This window comes from Lissotriton helveticus, chromosome 2_1 (assembly GCF_964261635.1).
Source record: "Lissotriton helveticus chromosome 2_1, aLisHel1.1, whole genome shotgun sequence".
Lineage (NCBI taxonomy): Eukaryota > Metazoa > Chordata > Amphibia > Caudata > Salamandridae > Lissotriton > Lissotriton helveticus.
The window spans coordinates 1,657,296,323-1,657,316,481 of NC_136059.1; the positions used below are offsets into that span (position 1 = coordinate 1,657,296,323).

General features: G+C 41.1%; 1 protein-coding gene across 1 annotated transcript in view; it reads right to left on the minus strand.

The window, feature by feature from the left end:
* The window catches only part of TET2 (tet methylcytosine dioxygenase 2), a 206,923-nt gene that overhangs the window by 65,022 nt on the left and 121,742 nt on the right, over window positions 1-20,159 (minus strand). Inside the window, exon 2 of the mRNA XM_078676620.1 lies at window positions 14,767-18,190. Within this exon, the coding sequence (XP_078532746.1) occupies window positions 14,767-18,145 (3,379 nt within the window). The 5' untranslated portion in view covers window positions 18,146-18,190. The remainder of the gene's footprint in view (window positions 1-14,766; window positions 18,191-20,159) is intronic.

Genomic DNA, 20,159 nt, shown 5'->3' on the forward strand with positions numbered 1-20,159 from the left:
AGGCTGCTTGGACTGGCCCTGGGAACCCCCACATTTTTTATGCATGAAGAGCTAAACTTAGCTTATGTGGACGGGTGCAATCAGATATGCCCCCATGCTCCTACGGTTGGCCGTATGGAGCAACAAATGTATGTTCCTCAACCGAAACATGGTTGAAGATTGTTTAAGTTATGAGTTTGGTCACAAGATCCTGTGGGTTGTCCACATTAGGTGCTTGGCCAATTCTTTGGCCAGACTTGAATTGTATTCACCCCCCAGGCCATGATCAAGAGAGAGAATGGTATAAAATGTTTTGGGTGCCAAGGTAACCAGAGAAAGAAAGGCCCTGGAAAAAAACACTCTGAGAGACTACCTGATCATCATAATCAGCCAAAGCCCTACCTGTCACGTGTAAGGAATCCCTGGGAAAGATCCCTGTTGATCCTTCCCACATGCTGCCCTGTTTGTCTGACAGTACTTCTCTCCAATTGCTTGAGCACTTGTCTTATTATGTATTTGTTATGCTTCATTTCGCCATTGCCATTTACTACCTATACCTAGAATGTAAGATCTGTGCCAACATAGGCCAACCCTTTACTTTCTAAGTATGTTATCTGTCCCGGCAGTTTGTTTTGATGTAAGTGCTTTTCTAAAAAGTGCCCTTCATTGGCGGAACTCTACAAACTATTACCACGGTTTGTCTATACCACAAAGTGTTTTAATGAATATACCTTATAATCATACCTCTGTGTATCATTATGTATTCTTTTATCCTACATTAATGTTTCTTGATGATTGTGTGTATCATCCTTTTAAGATTATTTGTAATAATCGAATAAATATGAAAGAAAAAAGGTGACAACCTTTGGTAACAAATTCCGGTGTGCATGCAATATTCCCTTATCCTTGCAGATTGGTTTAATGTATTCACATACTCTTCACAAAGAAGTGATAGACAATTTATTATTATTTATTTATTTGAAAGTTTTATATAGCGCGAACAAGATCTTTGCAGATATCAGAGCGCTTTACACAGAAGGGGTACATGAGGGAACATAGTCAAACCAGTAAGTCAGAGGAGCATACAGTACAAATAAGTGAGGGCAAAGCCAATCATGTAAATCAGTAAATCAATAATACAAGTAATGCAAATATGCAGCGGGGTCAAACAAGTAATACAGTTCGGTGCATATTTTTAAGGAGACCGAATTAATAGTTCAGGTGTATTTTGCCATGAGGATAGCTTTCACTTCTTTCTTAAAGAGTGTAGTTGAAGAGATGAGCCTAGTTTCGGGGGGAGCGAGTTCCAGATTCTGGGTGCCATTCCTGAGAAGGAGCGTTTATATGTTTTTTCCTTCCGGAATCTGCGGGTTTTCAGCAAAAGATTGTTTGTGCCTCTAGTGTTTCTAGCACCGCCAGAGATTGTCAACTTCTGAGTGAGGTAGCCGGGAGAGTTCAGGTGTACCGCCTTGTGAGTCATGCAGGCGATTTTCAGATGTATTCTGGCTTCAAAATAAAAACACTATCTCCCAAGATCTTTCTCTAAAACTACAGGAACTCGTAGGCTCAAAAGGGGGACCCGTAAGTCTTGTAGGGACATCGCTCAAGTCCTATGCGGGTGTGGAGAGTCTTTGAGGTGGGTTCAGGCATTTTAGACCTTCCACAAAGATCATAATAACATTCAGTCATTGCCATGTGTCCCCTATTTTGATGATATGATGACACTGCGACCAATGAAATCGCACTGATACATAAGCTATCACAGTTTGCTAAACATGAGAAAATACAGAATAGTGTTTTGGGCTGGTGCACGTGCTGGGGCAATGTGAGGAAAATAACGGCTTGTAAAGCATTTCCATTTAGCTGTCTCGCATTGCCCATGTTATGGGACAAAATGTTTCTTTTAGCATTGATGTGTAATGCAAAGTTAAAGTAAGTTAATCAAATTCTATTGCTACGGCTACCATATTGCTAAAATGATAATTTAAGTGCCACACCCTTGGTCTTTGCTGGTAGATGTCTGGAGGTAGTTTACTGCACAGATACACAGATATCTCCTTTTTGATGGGAAAACCATGGCTGCCTTGCCAATTTTGGTGCGGTGAAAAGCCATTGTGATTAGCGCCTGTCATAACTTTCTGATCTCATGTGGCAGAAAGCATAATTGTGGGAAAAGCATTTCCAAACATCATTGAGCTGTCGCTATTCAGAGCATTCCTGTGAGCTTGGGATTGCTGGAGTCTGGGTGCTAAGTTTTGGTATTTGTCTTGATGCAAACAAATCTGTCTCTGGTATGTCTCAAACTATTAAGTCTTACAAACAAATCTGTCCCTGGTGTGTCTCAATTGTTAAATACTTTTGTGGAGTCTTGAAATCTATTTTATCTCCTGCTTGCATGTTTGCTGGTGACATCTGATTCATCGTTATGTTAGTGTGTCCTGAACCCCTCACACACGTGTGGATAGGCGATGTATTCACCTTCGTAGAACCCTTTGTTGTATCACCAGTGTTTCTGCAGATATCTCGAGATAATGCATTCCTCTTTGCTTTGGTAACTAAACCGTTGTTAATTGGAGCAGCGGCTGAGGATCTGCAGATGTTCTCAGATTCAACTTGTTCCACCACCACAGTTTGTGCTGAACCTTGAGTGTTTTCCCAACTATACTATCTAAAACCCGATTGCAGTGACTATTGCATTTTCTTCTGTTTTTTTGTATATGTTTCAGCAATGTGTTGGATTAAATCTTCATCTTTTCCCATTTAAATCTCTCATAACAACTTAGAAAAGGTGGAAGTTGACTATAAGCCAATAGATTGCTGCAACCATGGCCTGCCTGTGTCCCAGATTATCTATATGCTGACTTTCTGTACCTCGTGGTAGCCTAATAGTAGCCGCAGAGTTGAGGAGCCCTTAATGAACCTTGTCAACTGTGCAGGGGCGGCTCCTCCATTGGAGCGGAGGAGCGTCGCCCCACTTACATTACCCCCGAAGCCCCAGAGATGAAAAATAAAATGGTAATTCATTATCATTTTATTTTTCATCCCACTTTGCAAACAGAGCGTCAGGAGGGGGGTGGGGCAGCTGCTGAGTGACAGCAGCAGGGAGGAGGGTGGGCTGCCTTTTGCACTTGTGTAAAGTGTGCATGTCTTTTTGGCCGTCCGTCTTGTGATGGCTAGCCACACACACACACTTTAAAGCTCTCAACCCAGCTGTCTTAAGACAGCTGGGTTGAGAGTAAATACAGGCCTCCAGAGCGCTGTGGAGCGCCGACTGAGGGTGCTCCCTCCAATCAGGGAGCTGCTCACATGCTGCATGTGAGCAGCGCCAGGATTGGGCAAGGGAGTTTCCTAGTGGCTTGGCTGCTGTGGAAGGAAGAAGCCATCCACACTGGAGGAAGGCCTTTTCATCTCCAGGTAAGTTTAAAAAAAAAAAGAAGACATTATTACCTCCCCGTAGATGCCAGCCGCCACTGCAACTATGTTGGAATTAGGCTCCTCGTGAAAACAGATATAACTATGGTCTTGAGGTGCAGCTGTGTAGTTTTTTTTCTAGATGACATTTTGTGTACTTCCTATATGATATTTAACAGATCTTGGTTTAATTGGATAGCTGCATTATCTCGCTGATTTCAACCCAGTTTACATCATCAGTAAATACAGGGTGTCTGTTGGGTTTCAATGAGAAAGTCATCTTCCTCCTAGCCCGCCTACATAGCTATTCCACAGTGCCATGCAGTGTGTTCAATTAGTGTATTAAAGATACACACGGGAGTAATTGAAAAGTGCGGGGAGTTAGATTGGGTAGGAATAAAACCTTCCATGTGCAAGAACAAGCTGCTAACTGTTTAAGGCAACATTCTTTTCCATTCTTTCTTGATTTTCTGGGTCTTGATGCACCTGCTACTTGTATTCATGTTCTGTGTTACCATCTAGTGATTTAGCAGGTGAAGGAAGCTGGATGTCTGTCATTTCTTTTGAAGCAGCAAGATGTTTAGCATGGTCCTAAGCTAGCTTTCTTTGCTTTGTGATTAGAAAGGAGCATAATTCTGGTGTAATGGACTCTAACATTAATTTTCTCGAACTAATGAGACATGCTTTTTAGACTATTTGTCTTTAATGGACAAACAAAATGTGTGCTAAAATCCTGTTTGTAACGACATGGTCAGTTTCGAGGGTTGATATGATTTGTTGTCTGGAGTATTTTGTTCAAAGTCAGTATATGGTCCACATTCGAATGGACATGGAATGGATCTGGTTAGAGGGTCATAATTTCATAAATAATGCTTTCATTTGAGGTCAATCTTTCAAACAATGATACTCCATTTGAGGCCGGCTTCTTTCCTAAGCTGATCTTTTGATCAATGGTTCTGAAACATTAATCCGGCTCACTAATCATGGATGGCTCGGTGTGTACATCTTTCTTCCCAGTTTCAGTGTTTTTCCACCAACTCTTTCTTCAATGGTTCTTTGGGATGACCATAGAAGTGGAGTCTTCTCTCATCATCATGCCATATGAGTGAATTACTGCTCATTCCCTTATGGTAGTTTCATTCACTGAAGTGCTTATCACAGTCATTGTGATCACGGGTTAGATAAATATTGGTGACCAAATCAAATTCCTTAGAGTGTAGCTGGTGTTATCTAGGGGAAAATATTTTAAATGCAGAATTTTCCCTTAGCAATCACCTCTTCCCTTCTCCCCAAAGTCATTCTCATATGGCCAGATTCCGTGCGTGTGGTTAAAAAGGCAAAAAATTCTTCTGCAATCTGCCGCGGTCGCGATGCTATGTCTGTGTCATCAGTGCTAAAATTAGTTATTGCATGCAATTCAATACTGAAGCAGAGCTGATGGGAGACAAAATAATCTAAGGTGGAGCCTGTTATCCAAAACATTGTGGGCGTTTGGGTCACATGGTCATAATTCCTTTGAGTCATGCCTAAAGCAGATAAAATGATTTTGAGGAACACTTGTTACAATATGACAGAACCACCAAATGATGCAAACACACCACACCCGTCCTTTTCAAGCTTTTATGGGGGAATTAGGGAATGTGATTTGAACCCTCATTCCGCCTGTAGTCCTTTATTAAGCCAACCCTGTCTTTAAGAGCTTCAAATCAGTGATTTTGTAAGAATCTTCTTTCTTTTGTTTTAATATCCATTTTGTGAAGTCTTAGAAGACACCTTTTTGTAGTGTGAGAAAGCAATGGGGGTGAACAGGTAGGATGGGTCCTAGTCTGAAAGATAGCTCATAGAGCTAATACTGATGGATGAAATAGGCTATGATATGCATATCACACGCTGAATCCCAGTATCTCCGCCTCCTATACGTCCAAGGAAGGTAAATTGATTACCATTAACTAAAGTAATAGAAACACCTGTTTTTTATAGCACTCAGAAACAACAGGAGTATGATAGGAAGTGCTATATTTAAGCAAGTTGTTTCAAGAAACCCCTTTCCTTAATACCAAATTCAAATGTTCTCTTTTGATCTTGGGGCCTGTAAAACTGGCTTCTAATCTCATTACCAGCATGTGACAGGACTAGCGTGAAATGTGAACACATCGTTGCATTTCTTGTCCCCAAAATTGTACATTTACATAATATTTTTTAAAAAGTGCAGCATAAAAATGAACTGTACAGTGTGCACTCTACACCTCTTGACGTTATACTTTTCTATTCCCCTACTCATCACTTTTTTTTTTTTTAATAATCTGATTTTAACAAAACCCAATATACAAAATATTTTCCTATGTACAACAGCTCAAATTTGAGATACTGCTGTTCAAATCTTGTGCTTACATGCCAGAAACAAGACTTCGTTGGTGTTCACCGGACTTGGGCATCAATATTAAGTTTTGGGGTAATCCTGTGCCAATTAAATTAAGCCAAGTCGCTCGTTACTCCAGTATTTTTTCTTTGCTGTCAATGGATTTCTTTGGTGGCAGAGATTTTGAAAATAGTGTATACGGTTATATAGGCCCATGAACTGCAACTGCCTCCGGCCATACCAACACTCTCCACTTCTATGAATGGGCAGCCGCAGACGGGGTGTCACTACGTTTAGCTGTCTTTTTGCCAACTCCGAGTTGTAGAACTTCTCTTTTTCAAAGAAAAGTGCTAGCACTCAACACACATGTTAAGTGAAAGCTTAAACCGGAAGTTCTAACTCACGGCGATGTGTCTTTCGCAACTATGTGAATATTCATGACAAAAGCATAATATACAGAACTTTCTAGGGTAGCATTCTGGTTTCGGGGATGAGGGAGAGGGTTGTGTGTAGCAGTGACAGTTTGGGAGCAGGGCGAGGCATGTATTTTGTTCTCCACGGCATTTCCCCGGTAGGCTGCAGCCCTTGGAGGCCAGTTTTGAAAGCGCAGGGCCTCTCCTGTTGAGGTTTATTGCAGTAGGTAGGAGAGGATTCAAGAGAAAGAAAGGGAGGGAGCAGGAAGGTAAAGAGAAAGTGATAAGAGAGAGATGAGCGAAGGATGGCGAGAGTGGATGGATGGAAAGAGAGTGATTAAAATGGAGACGAAATGAACAAGGCTGAGCATTTATGGTAAGGCTGCCTGAATTTGGCCTTGTCCGGAAGACACCTATGATCAGCAAAAGACTTCAAAAAGTAAGATCTCAGTGATGGCTCAGTAGAGAGGTAGTACAGACAAACATTTTCAGATATGAAACACTTTTATCCATTCTGCCTCGAGGAAAGTTTCATTTTTTCTATGTTATCCCTAGGTGGAAGTTCACGCACAGTGTCAGTATATTGCTGGAACGAACAGGAAGCAGGTTCAATACACATTGATCTTGCCTTCAATTTTGTGAACCAGCCTTTTCTATTACCATGTCTACATACACTTATTTTGTCAGCATTAGAAAGTTGAAGGACTCATTTGGTCCCGAGGGAATTCATATAAGCCAAGGCTCAGTGATTGCGGATTGGGACTCATTACCTGGAGGCTAAGAGTAGATCTGTACAAAAAGGCCCTTTAACCCAGAGTTATCGGTCAGGGATTGCAAAATGTAACTTTCAGGGAAGGCAACTATTTACTTACGTACAACAAATGTATTGCTTCTTGAAACCTATAGCTTTGTGCTGCGAGGAATTCTGCAATCTAGTGGTTGAACCTGGAATTTCTTTTTAAAAAAAATACGTTTTACTGAAGGGTGTTGGCCATAGGCGGACCCAGTAGTACGTCTCTGTATCATCAACCGTAAACTCTTATACAACACAGAGAGTCTGGAAAAGATTTGAAAGCATTCTTTTTGCACCATTCCCCTATTCTATATATATGTGTCTATATAAGCATCAGCGATATGCAAATGAAATTGACAGCATTTGTATAGCACATTTAACATAGACCACCTTGAAGCAGTTAATATTTAGGGTTACCCGCAGTGCTAAATTTGATAAATGTTGTCACTCACTGTAAAGGGGAGGGGGTGGCAGTGGTTAATTGTTGCTGACCAATTGCATCACACATGGGGACAGAAGCAAAATATGAACGACAATTCAACAGACCAATGAATGAAGGTTACTGACTCAAAGCTCATTTGTGTACTTACATAATTATTTGATTTAGGAATTTCTGAGGAAGCATGAGTCTGGCGGGACAGCTTAAGCTATCTTGAATGCTGGACCTAGCCTAAAAATGAGGCCAGGTAGCTTATTTAATACCCTGACGGGGGAAAGTAGTAGGGCATGGTAGCCTTTGTTCAGAGGAAGGCGATGTGGTGGCAGAGGCAGGTATCCATCATGAATTTTTCATTATACACATCATCCCATTTAGGAGAGAGACTCATCCAGACAGTCCTGGTTTACCTTGGCATTATGGTACTTGTAGTTTTGTTTCCTTAGAGACTATGAACAACAGAATATGAAGTCAAAGAAGAGGGATGCTTGCGATACTAATGGGAAGCATTTTACAAATTTTCCAATTTAGCATGGATAGTAAACTTCTGTACTGGAAATAGGCTCCAGACTGTATGATTTAGAATGCTGGGCTGGAGAACCTCTGAGTCGAGGGGGGGAAGGCAGCCAGATGCATGAGGGATGCTGAGTGGGTAAGCATCCGTAATGAAAGGTAATTAAATACACTATAGCATTGATTATTTTGTATGCAAGGGCATCACGACAGCGGCATGCTCTCAGGCAGAAGGAACATAATTGCATGAGAAAGCAAATCTGGTAATTGCATTGCATTTGCGGCTTATATTGCTGCCCCTTCCCAAGCCCTGTCCCTTGAAACCCGTGCTCAGTTTGGTGAACACCGACTCTTCTCTCGTCAGATTTGAAGTACTGAAGGTTCCATAGTAACCTGGGGTCAGATGTACTAAACCACAGGATTTGTGAACACATAATGAGGTTGGGCAGTGTTCTAGGCTTTCCAGCTCGCAAAATGGGTAATGTAAATCATTACGAATTGCAATAGGGGGCGGGGGAGGGGGGTTGGTAAGGGAGTGGTAAACGTGGTGTCCTCTCCATATTTGTGATTCAGATATGTATTATTCAATGCTTTGTGATGTAATTGTAGAAGCAAATCTTTGAAAAGTTACTGGCACCTAAGATGGAGTGATAATTGGTTGCTGGCAGGAAGGGGCTTGGGGGACCAATGCAAGCCCCCCTCCCGATATGTTCTCAAATCGGAAACATCTTTTTAAAGTAGCACAAACCCTTTGATGGAACCGGACTGTTAAAACAAATAAAACGTTTCCCATTTGGGAACAGAAATGCAAGGTTGGTGGTCTGTTGTCCTTTGCAGGTCACCATCCCTGCATTCTTGACCATTTGTACCGTCACAAGTTGTGACCTGACTAATATTCATAATGAAGGTCATTTATGAGACCCCCTAAGAATGCGCAATATCGCTGGCTTCTGAAGTGAAACAGACACTGAGCTTGTGTACTGTTGTCAAGCTATGGTGGTTTTATGCATTAGGTAGATATCCGACCTCCTGGAACAGCATTAAGTGGAGTATACTCAGCCTAAAAACCTACCTAAAATTTAACTTTCAGAAGATGATGCTTGACGATTGATTGCTCAGGACTTGAGCATCTGGAGAAGGTGACATGTAGCTGAGTGTGAACCTCTGCTTATAGTAACCATTGACTTCAATCCGTTATGACCTTGCGACTGGAGGTAGAAGCCCTCAAATTACATGCCAAACTAAGGGTCAACCATTTGGAAAAGGCACATTCAATTATGACTATTCTATCACGTAACATTAAGTGAACGCTATTACGTAACAACGGTGCTCTTCATTCCTACTTTTTTGAGGGCTGATTTTAGGAAAAACAAGTTTCCAAAATGAATTAAATCAGCGACATTGCAGTAAGGAGGACTGCATTTTGGTTGTGTATAACACCCACCGCCACGCTGAGACAGTGTTTCCAAGGGGGCGCTTAAGCGAAGGAAACTCTTTCATCGCTTGTAGGCAATGACCTGTCTAGCAAAAACGGAAATGCTACATAAAGAAGGATGTTTTTAACATTCTGATGTGTATAAATCAGGGTAGCACCCAGGGCAGAGTTTTCAAAGAAGCACAACTAAAGTTTGTATAACACAGCCTTCACAGCTGTCAGTGCTACCAAATTCTTCCAGCTCTCTGGAACCCATTCTCAGAGGTGAGACTTAGCAGGCACCTCTGCTGATCCAAATGCTACAGGTCTTTCCACATCACAGGACAGTACATCCTCTGCGTTGGACAGTATGGAAAAGGCATAATTCTTAAGAGTGAGAAGGACTCTCAATCCTCTTGGCAGTGGAAAGCTTTGTTGTTAAGTTTTCCTGCGAAGGTAGAATCTGTTTGAAGATGCCATACAGAGACATGCAATAAAGACATTTTAAAAGACTTCTACTGTTGTAGGACGCATAGCGGCTCCTATGTAGGTGTGCTAAGTAATACCTCCGTGTTCCTCCTAACACCTTTGGATTGATTAAGTACTTTGAATAATTGCCACCTGTTTCTGGGTGAGGAGATCCTGCACATGCGTCTGAAGATCTGCAAACATACATATGGTGGAAATTGCTTCTAAGAAGAAGGACTTATCTGAAGTGCTGGGAACCAAAAACAATAGAAATATGAAATACCAGTGCTTTGTACAGTAGGGGTTAATTGACACCCTTGAAGAAGGAATTTTAGGGCACATGCATCAACCAAAATACCACTCGAAAACAGGTCGATTCGCAGAATCGGGCCCTTTGCGACCGGTACTTTGGCACAACTTGCGACTACCTAAATTACGAATGCATTTAGAGAATCGCAAATTGCGATTTTGTGCTACCCAACAAGGTTAACCACTATACCGCAGCTCTTTTTAGTAGACATAGCACAACCTTTACATTTTACAAGTAGCAGTTTTTAATTTGACAATAATGAACCCTTAGTTTCTCAATAGAGAGGAAAAACAAATGTTGCTGTACCCTTCTTACAACAAGATCTTTACAGTAAAGTTGGTGAACAGTATTTATTGTGCATACTTAAGGGCATACTATGAAAGAAGTGAAAGATCTTATCCTGTTTACTTAGCAAATATTATAGACAAAGACTAAATCCACTCAATTAGAGGATAATCTAATTATTGACATGACAAAGACAGCATAGTCAAAGTTCAATAGTTTTCTTGTAAATGTCAAACATTCCTGTTGTGCTTCTTGGCGTAATAATATACATATATAGTCTGTGGTATGATTCAACATTAACACGAACGTAATTTCTTATGTATCTGGGATAAATTTGTATTTTTCCTTTAGATGAAATCCGTAATTCCGTAATTTGGAGAATCATTAAAAGCAATCATCTATATGTCCTCCTACCAACAATATGTTAATCATATTTCACACAAAAGGTCATGTTTCCTCTAAAGTCTACACAGGACTCTAAAATAAGAAATATGGACATACTTTACACATGCATGCTTAATGGTCATCAAGCTAATTAATGTTGCTTATGAAGATTGTGGCGGGGTGTCCATTTCTAGCAATGATGGTGTATTTACTACTTTATTATCCCAAACACATTTCTGCATGATTCATGTTGCCTACCAGTTTCCTACAAACAGTTTTAAGTTCAAAGTATTACATTGACCAAAAGTTGTGGGTAAAGGGATCATCTTCCCACATTGTATTTTAATGCAAATGTACTGCTGATTTTTGGAGGGAATGTAACATAGAAGTGCATGCTATAACAATTAACGTGACGTACTGCCTTACTACGGGAGACGGACCTTACACTTATGCAGATTTTGGGACGGGTTGGAGATCAAATATTAGAACGCCAAACGTGGGTTTGATCATCTTCTGTCTACTACAACGGTGACTCCATTATATTAACCACGTCCAGCTTTAACAAATGATGGGGAAGCCCTAAGAATAGTTACCGATTTGAATGCGACTGATGCGTTGATTCTGAAGAAACAAAGACGTCATTTGTGACTTTTGATCTACCAGATATCTTGTAGAGGTCTCGGTACTTATGGACATGCAGCCAATCGTTTACTTTCTGATGCACGTAGTTTGAGCCTTTAATCCTGTTGGACTTCAGGATTTTGTGATCAAAATTTGAAGCTTTAAGAAACTTGGTCTGCGACGAAACACGTGTCGGCTGTTATATTACGACAACTACGTGTCAACACTGCAAGATATTACCAAGCATTTTAATGCTCTTGCCAATTTGATTGCTTCTGTGTATACTACATTTTGATAATTAAAAAACACTACTGACTTTCTATGGTTAGTTTTTACTATTGTTGTTGTGCTCTGTCTTCGTTTTGTTATACTCTAACAATTAACCCCTTCTCGAGTGAATGTAGGTTGTTAAATGTGTTTACGGCATTAATGGTTTTTAATTTAGAAATCCAGCACTGGCTTATCTTGTCCTGTCTGGTAGGAAGGGTACATTTCACAAGAAGAGGTCTTATTAAGCAATTTTCCTTTCAAACGTATTCTCAAAATAAAGAGTTCTTGTGGAATGTGTTTGCATTTGTCTTCTTCAAGTCAGATTTTGCTTACTTTTTATCGAATGTCATCCTAAAAAAAAAGCTGATATTCATAGTTGCCAAAATGCTCCATATTTTGTTTGATGCCTTAAACCGGTTTTAGATAACCCTATTAATTCTGAGACCTGTGGGGTTATAGTTCTCAATGAAAATCCCCAAAAGGACACTTTTGATAAGGTAAGATTTTCATATTAAAAGTCAATCCTTGTTAAAGGTATTACACATGATACGGCAACTTTGCGTCACTGATGCTGGGGATTTTGAGGAATCACTATCTATGGTGTTATTTTTTTAACTCTCATTTATTTTATAAACATTTATTTTCTCAGCTTCCATATCCAAAACTAAAACCAGGTTCTATCAGATCAGCTTGGTCTGTTTAATTTTGTTCATGTAGGTTGAGAGAGAGAGGTGACCAGACAGGAATGGGCCGGTGTCCAGTTACCTGTATGCTACACTTGACTTGTATTCACAACTTCGCTTGCACCACTTGGCTATCTCAAATGATGGGGAAAGAAATGGGTACGTGGCATAGTCTGAAACACTGTCAGTGCTGGCCAGTAACAGAAAGGAACCTAGAGGCTGACACAATGACACTGCACACGAGTAATACATTATTACAGGTGAATTGTGGCATTTCTTTATTACTACAAGTATGTTCAGACACCAAAGAATGTATGTAATAAGAAAATGATTGCAGCATTTATATAGAGATTTGTGTTTTGTATTTGTAGTTGATATTTGTTAGGCGCATGTATCACCCGTAGGTCTCGCAGCGCCAGCAGATACTCAGATAACCATGGTAGGTCTCTCATCAGAACTGGTTTTAAGAGATTTGCGAAACCTCTTGTGATCTTGTTCCATACAGATATATAGGGGTAGGGCATTCCAGGTTTCAGGGCCTATTTGGGAGAAGGCTCTAACTTTGTTCCTTACTGTATGCACTTTAGGCACTGCTAGGAGTAGTTTACTGGTTGAGCGTAGAAGTCTGGCTGGTTGGTATTTTATTAGTTTTTTGGCTAGCTATTTAGACTCCTTGCCATTTAAGGTCTTGTGGACCAAGCAGCATATTTTGAAATTGATCCTCTTTTTTATCGGGAGCCAATGGATGGTCTTCAGGCTGGGAGTGGAAGGGGTGCGGGGAGGGAGGCTTAGAGCCAGTCTGGCCGCAGTGTTTTGTAGGACTTTTGACAGATGTGCCTCATTGATGGAAGCCAGTAGCGCATTTCCGTAATCTAAGCAGCTAATGATGAGTCCCTGTACTAGGGGGAAACGGGATGATAGTAGAATTCACTTAAATATTTTTCTAAGGGTTCTCATTAGGCCATAGCTGGTGCATACCACGGTGTTTATGTGGTCAGCCATGGAGAGTTTGTCATCTATTATACCCAGATTTCACGCTATGGATTTGGGTGGAGGGAAGAGTCCTAAGGACGGTGGTCACCAGTCATCTGTCCATATTTTCTGAGCATTGCCAAAAAGCAGGATTTGGGTTTTGCTTGCGTTCAGTAATAAGTGATTATTCGCCATCCAGTCGTTGATGGACGACATGCACTGTTTAAATCTGGATTTGGTGTTATTAGGGCCTGCTCCAAGTGTGATCTCCCTTGTGTTTTATACACATATGTATAACATATGTAAAGAAAAAAATACAGAGACAGTTAATCCAACTGACGCATATTAGAATTTTCTTCTACATCTGTTTACTTCACAAACTAGAGAAATTTGGCAATTCAACCTATTCCATATACATATACTTTCATTTATCTGTGCCAAAACACAAAAGTATAAGCTACCATCCAAGTATATACCTTTTTATAAAGGGGAAAGACCTGGTGGCATTACAAAACTCTTTATATTTTAAAATGGATCTTGTAATATGGAATGAATCATCACTTGGTTGCAGCACATCTCACACCCTGCAGCAAAGTCTCACTCTGGGCTAGTCTCAATGACTGCATTGACTTTAACAGTGTCACTCCTGCCAACAATATTTTTCAAAACTTTTCCTTAACTCTCAGATGTATTACCACTGGGACAGGCGCGTAACAAAGGCCCACCACAGCCCCTGCAGTGTGGGGTGCCCCCAGGCTTACCCATACTGGAGGTGGCCCCTTCAGGTCCTACTGATGTGGGTGTGAGGGGCCCCTTCATCATATCTTGCATCTGGGTCCACTCACATTTTGTTGCATGACTGTACTGGGAGATGGAGATTTTATCGAGTTGGTCTAACGTTCTCTCAAGCCTGTCTCAACAAAGATCTACTACTGTCCCCGCACGCCAGTTTCATCCCTGAATAAGCACCAATGGAGTTATTGAGAAGATGTGGTACTGCACTACCACCTTGAGGTGCAGTTGTCAGGAGTAATTTTGCTTTATTTAGCGTTATGTCTTTAACTTGCAGTGTGCAACAGAGTTAACTGGAAAACGTCAGCTGCCTTTGGGCTAGATTCTTGCTATTACCAAATACAAATATCCTATTACTCATTGACTTTATGCTGGTCTTTAAGGCTGTACAGTGCTCCGCAGCCTTTTGTCAAGGTTCGTGCTATAGAAATACCACATGTAAATACAAATTGATTCTCGCATTAAAGCACTAGATTGCTGAAGTGTGATATACTATGCAACAGACGAATAAAAACGTAGTCAGTAATGGCAATGTCAGGGCAGTTAGAATTTCTTGGTCTACATAATAAAAAAAGTTAGAAACAGGCAGAAAATGCAAGACAACTTCACACCCCTGATCTATATATTTTATTAAACATGTTCTAAAATTGATCAGCCACTTACCCACGCAGTTGCAGGATGGGAAATCATACTGAGTTTTCACTGGTGTGTCTAATAGGTTTTTGATGGGCGTGTCAAATAACGTAGAAGGCGACTCTAGAAAATTATTAAGGTATGACCCTGATGTTCTCTTTGTTGGGGTTTTCTCTAAGGGGATCACAGATTGTTTAGCTAAACCTGGAACATAACCTTCAAATTCTGGAGCTTTGGCATGTGTAGTTAGTACGGTTACAGAGCCTGACGTTTCAACCTTAACATGCCTTGGTGATTTACTTTTGAGACGCTTGTTATTGAACAGTGATTTGACCTGGAACTTTTTCACCTGCTCTTCCATCGTCTCAATGATGCTTCTTTGATTCACATTGTCAGGGCCAAATTGCTGAATCTCTCGCTTAATCCTTCGCCGTTTTTTTTTTCCTGGGACCCGGGTAGCAGTAGGACTGCTAAGAGATGGATGCGAGGTTGGCTCCACTTTTATGGGCATGAGCAAATTGTGGCACGAGTCATTTTGCTGCTCTAGTTTGAGTAACAGAGGACTGCTAAGAGAAGGAAGTGGGCTCGGCTCTATTTTTATGGGCTTGAGTATATTGTAGAAGGGTTCCTTCTGTCGCTCTACCTTGTGCATCACAGGACTGCTAAGAGGTGGATGCGAGTCTGGCTCCACTTTTATGGGTTTAAGCAGATGGTTATACGGCTCCTTCTTTTGACGCTCCATCTTGTGCAACAGATGTGACCTCAGCACCGAATACTTTTTAGTAGAGTCACCATTGCTCATGAATGGATGGAAATGTCCTCTCTGGTCTGCTACAGAGGGTGGAGTTCCCCTGAATTGTGGCATGTGTCTATGTGGGATCTGAGGAGTTCGCTGGTTGGAAAGATCTAGACTGCAGTACTCTTGCTTTGGTTGGTGAGGATATTGTGATGAAGGGGGCTGGTCCTGCTTCTCTGCTTCTTGGGAGCTAGGATACTCATGATTTGGGGCCAAGTTATTAGGATAGTGCTGCCTATGCTGGATATCTTGCGTTTTATTTAATGTAAACAGTTCACGGATTACAGCATGTTCCTTGTTCTCACTGTCTGAAGAGTAATGGTGTGCAATATTGGCGTTCGTTTGTGGAACTGAACTGTAAGTGGATTGTTTGGTGTTATGATGTGATGAATGGTTTAGTCCAGTGCTGGGAGTATGTGAATGTGATTGGTTTGGTTTCGTATATTGTTTTTCGATCTGAATGAATTCTTCCAATTTATTTTGACAGAAGGTGTTCGGCTCTCTTTTGATTTGCGTTATTTGGGGCTGGACTAGTGTGTGTGGAAAGGTTTCTGCCTGCTTCCCTCTGAAAATGTGTTGCTGATCCGGGGTTTGGGCAAACTGTTGACTTGGACAAATGGCCTGTGAATGTGGTGAAAAGTGGGCACGTCGGAATGACTCAGCCTCTGCAGTTTGTGGATTCAAGTGCTGCTGTTTGAACTGGGAGTCCACATCATGTTCCAGTCGCTGTCCATGCTGAGAATAATCTAAAGTCCACTGCTGGTTGTGCTGTTGCACGCTGGACCTTGATGGAGAATCAGCAGGTAGGCAATGGTCCTGCGGAGAAGGCTTTTGGAGCTGCATATGTTGTTGAGCGGTAGGTTGGTGTTGCAGGGGGGGCTCTTCGCCTTTGTTAATACGCTCCTGTTTATGAATGCGCTTCTTTGTTATGCCTTTCAGTGCACGGGGATTTCCTGTGTCTGGTCTCAAGTGTGCTGGTTCATCTGCATGGGACTGAGACTGAATAACTGATTTGAGTAAATCCTGTTCAGACATTTGGGGTGAGAACCTTTGCTGAAAAGAGCTGTTCCCTAGGTCTGCCCATCTTGGTTTCAGATGTGCTTGAGAGGTCTGGTCCTTAGCATCAGCACATGCCATCTTTTCCTTCTCAGGCAGAGGATTGGACTCGTTTCGCAAACCAACACCCCGACGATGTTGGTGTCCCTCGTCTGGTATCAGCAGTCTCTGCAACAGCTGCTCTGGTGACCCTCTTAATCCATCTAAGCTTTCCAGTGCTGACAATGATGCAAGCATCAGCAGACCTTCATTGCTAAATGTATCCTGTAAACTGGACTGAAGACTCTGCGAATATTGTGATACACCTGGACTCTGTGACTTTGGTCTATTCTGCCTCCCATCAGCACCATCCATTGCTTCGGAAAGATTCCCACCACTTTGGCTGGAATAGGAATAGTCTTTTGGGCACATACGGAGAATGCTATTCCTACCAGGCAATTGAGTGGTTTGCACATCTTTCCGGAAAGCTGGATTTTGTTTGAAGACAGTATAGTTTCCCTCTGGGTACCCTGAAAGAGTGCCATTGCCATTGCCATTGCTATTGCTATTGCTTTGGATTTTCAGATCAAGAACAGCATCACCAGCAAGGCTTTCTGTGGTAACCTGGCCCTCAGCTTCTTGCCCATTTCGGTACCCTGCCGGCAACATGTGTGAGTCATTATTTAGAGCTGACATCATACATGCTGGAGACTTGGTGGAATTCTCCATGCTGTAGACCCCAGAGTCCATAGTTGCTGGCACTTGTTGCAGCTCCGCTTGGCAGGTGGGAGTGGGAATACTCTGCCCTGAGGTATCGGCTGACTGCACGGTCGTCAGAGACAACGGAGAATACGGGTTAACGGCATCTGTGTGAGGTGAGCTTTTCTGCAGTGCACAGAACTTTCGCTCTCTGTCACAATGAGATAGTGTTTTTTGCAAAAGCTCATCGTTCGTATTTTCCTTGGAAGATGTGGAAACATTAGCACCATTGAAAATTGTCATCGTTTTAACCTTAGAGTATGAGAGGGAGTCACTGTTGTAATTGAGCGGTTCACTCTCCTTGTGTGTTTTTTCCTTGCAAGCAGGAGGGTTGGATCGACCACTGTCAAGTTTTGAGGATTTTCTGATGTTCGAGAATGAATTTTCCCCATGATGATTTCTCTCAGCCGCAAAGATGTCAGCCTGCTGCTGCTTTTCCACCAGGTAACCATCTACCCCATTGATCTTTTTATGGCTCCGGACTTTTTTTATCTGCTCAGGGTCCGTCAGGCATGGGTCGCTCGAAATGCGCTTTATGCCGCCATTTTGCATAGGCCTTGGACTCTCAATCTTCTCATGTGTAACATCCGGGCTGACGTAGTTCTTTTCACTTCTCTTCATGTGACTGAAGCCATAGCTGTTTCGAAATGGGATGAATTTATTCTCGCCGTTGAGCTGAAGGTAGGCTTTCTCAACTGACCGTCCTCCATTCTGTAACTTCAGTGACCGGGTTTCTCTCTGGTATATACTAGGTGGATGCGCGAGGAGGAACGGACTCAGTCTACTGCCCTCAGGATGGGCAATCCTATCCTGTTCCATCTGGTCTGCTCCGGGGCCATCCACGAGGCTGCCCTCTTAACTTATCTGAAAGAAACAAAGAAAGAAGTTTGTTGTTGATGTATTGCTTTACATAATTTATGCCAATTTTCACATAACTTTATCATGCAAATTAAAGGCTACTCTTAGTAATGTAATTTGTCCTCAACAGTCTTTTCTGTCTTGCAATGCTCTCAGCTTTATACTTAGACTTCACTTGCAAAACGTATCTCTGCCTGTCAGTGGGTTTCATAATTAAATAAATACGTGCTTCCGTTGCTGCAGTTGAACTCTAAGTACAAAAGAAATTGTAAAATGCTTTTTGAGATTCTAAGTCTTTGAAAATGAAATATAATTGAAGAAAAAAGAACCAGAGGTAGAACGTTCAAGTTTGTAGGACATTTCAAAGTTAAAGCCAACATTTTATTTTTTTAGGTCTTTGCCAAAGAACATAGAAATATCTGACCGGTTTTCTTTTTTTAATACACCTTAAATAAAACATGTAGAAGGAGAATTTGCATTATATAATATATTCAAAGCATCTTTTGCTCGCCATACAATATAATATCTCTAAATGCTAGACATAAAAGAAATTGGCACTGGCATCCTCCTACAACGTGAAATGCTTTGCCTTTGATACTTCATTAGATGCGAAGTAACTTCAATTTCTAAAATAAGGACAATTCTGAAATCGTTGTTACATAAGTTGAAGAAAGTAGTTAATAAGCAGTACTTATGAAAGATGTTGAGTAATTAAGCAAAATTGATATTTTATATTGATGACTAGGATTTTAATAAAATACAGGAAGATAAACGGACAATCCTGGATTGTCATTTTAATACTGTTCAAATTGAATAATCCAGAAATCTGAAGATTTTTCTTGCTATTTTAAATTCAGTTTTTGAGAGAATGGTGAACCAAGATGCAAAATATAGGTACCATACTTCACCTGCTCCCAGATCTTTTTAAAGAAAGAGGCAAAGAGTATTTATTATATTTTAGGTACTTAAGGGCCTACAATATTTGTATATTAGAAGATCAACACTTGTAAATCACACTGTATTTTATATTTGCTTTACACACCACTTCCATGCATTAATAAAATCCTAAAAATATTCCTAGCATTGCACTCTACGGGTATGCGCTTTAATCACCACAACACAAAAAAATACCAAATGCGAACAATGAGAGAGATGCCAGTCATCTAAGCAATAATCTATCTAAACATATATGACCACAGAAGAAACATTTGTGAGCTCTAGAGGACTCAGAGTTTTGATGGCATTGGCGTGTGTGGAAAGATTACGGAGTATTTAGGATGACGTCACCTAAAAGAATAGTTTTCTAATCATGGAGGGAAGAAAACACAATATTGATTGCTGCCACCATAGAATGTACACTGATGTCCCACACAGGTGAGATCAAAAACGAAACAAACAACCTATCACCACTTGAGAGAAGAGTGATGAGAAATCCCAAAACAAACCACAGACCATTGCATGGCCAGCATGTAAAGATGCAGCAGTAGAAATAATGAATAAAGATTGTTAAACTGGGAAGACATACAAACAACCACTGGTCAACATTTACTACATAGAAAGAGCCAAAGATCCCACATAGGATTAGAGAGCTGGTCAAAGAGCGCAAATAGGCATGCAAAGGAAAACAATAAACTTCAATCTTAAACTTTTCTGCAAATAGCCAACACCTGCCAGTATTAGGACTCCTTCTATCCACCGAAGGACCTTTATACATGCTCCCTGAGACCCACAAAGCAGGTTGGTTTGCATTGTCATTTACTGAGTCAAACCCCTCAAAGAAAACATCTGTGCTTGATCAAAACCACTGTAAAGGCCAATGGTTGCATTACAAGTACTAAACCTCAACAAAAGCTAACACCTGTCAAACTGTGGATGTCAGCGCTTTATACACCAACATCCCTCGCAAATGTTACGTTTCTCTCTGCCAAAACGTTAAACTAAAAGGGGCAGACCTGGGCAGTATTTCCATATACCT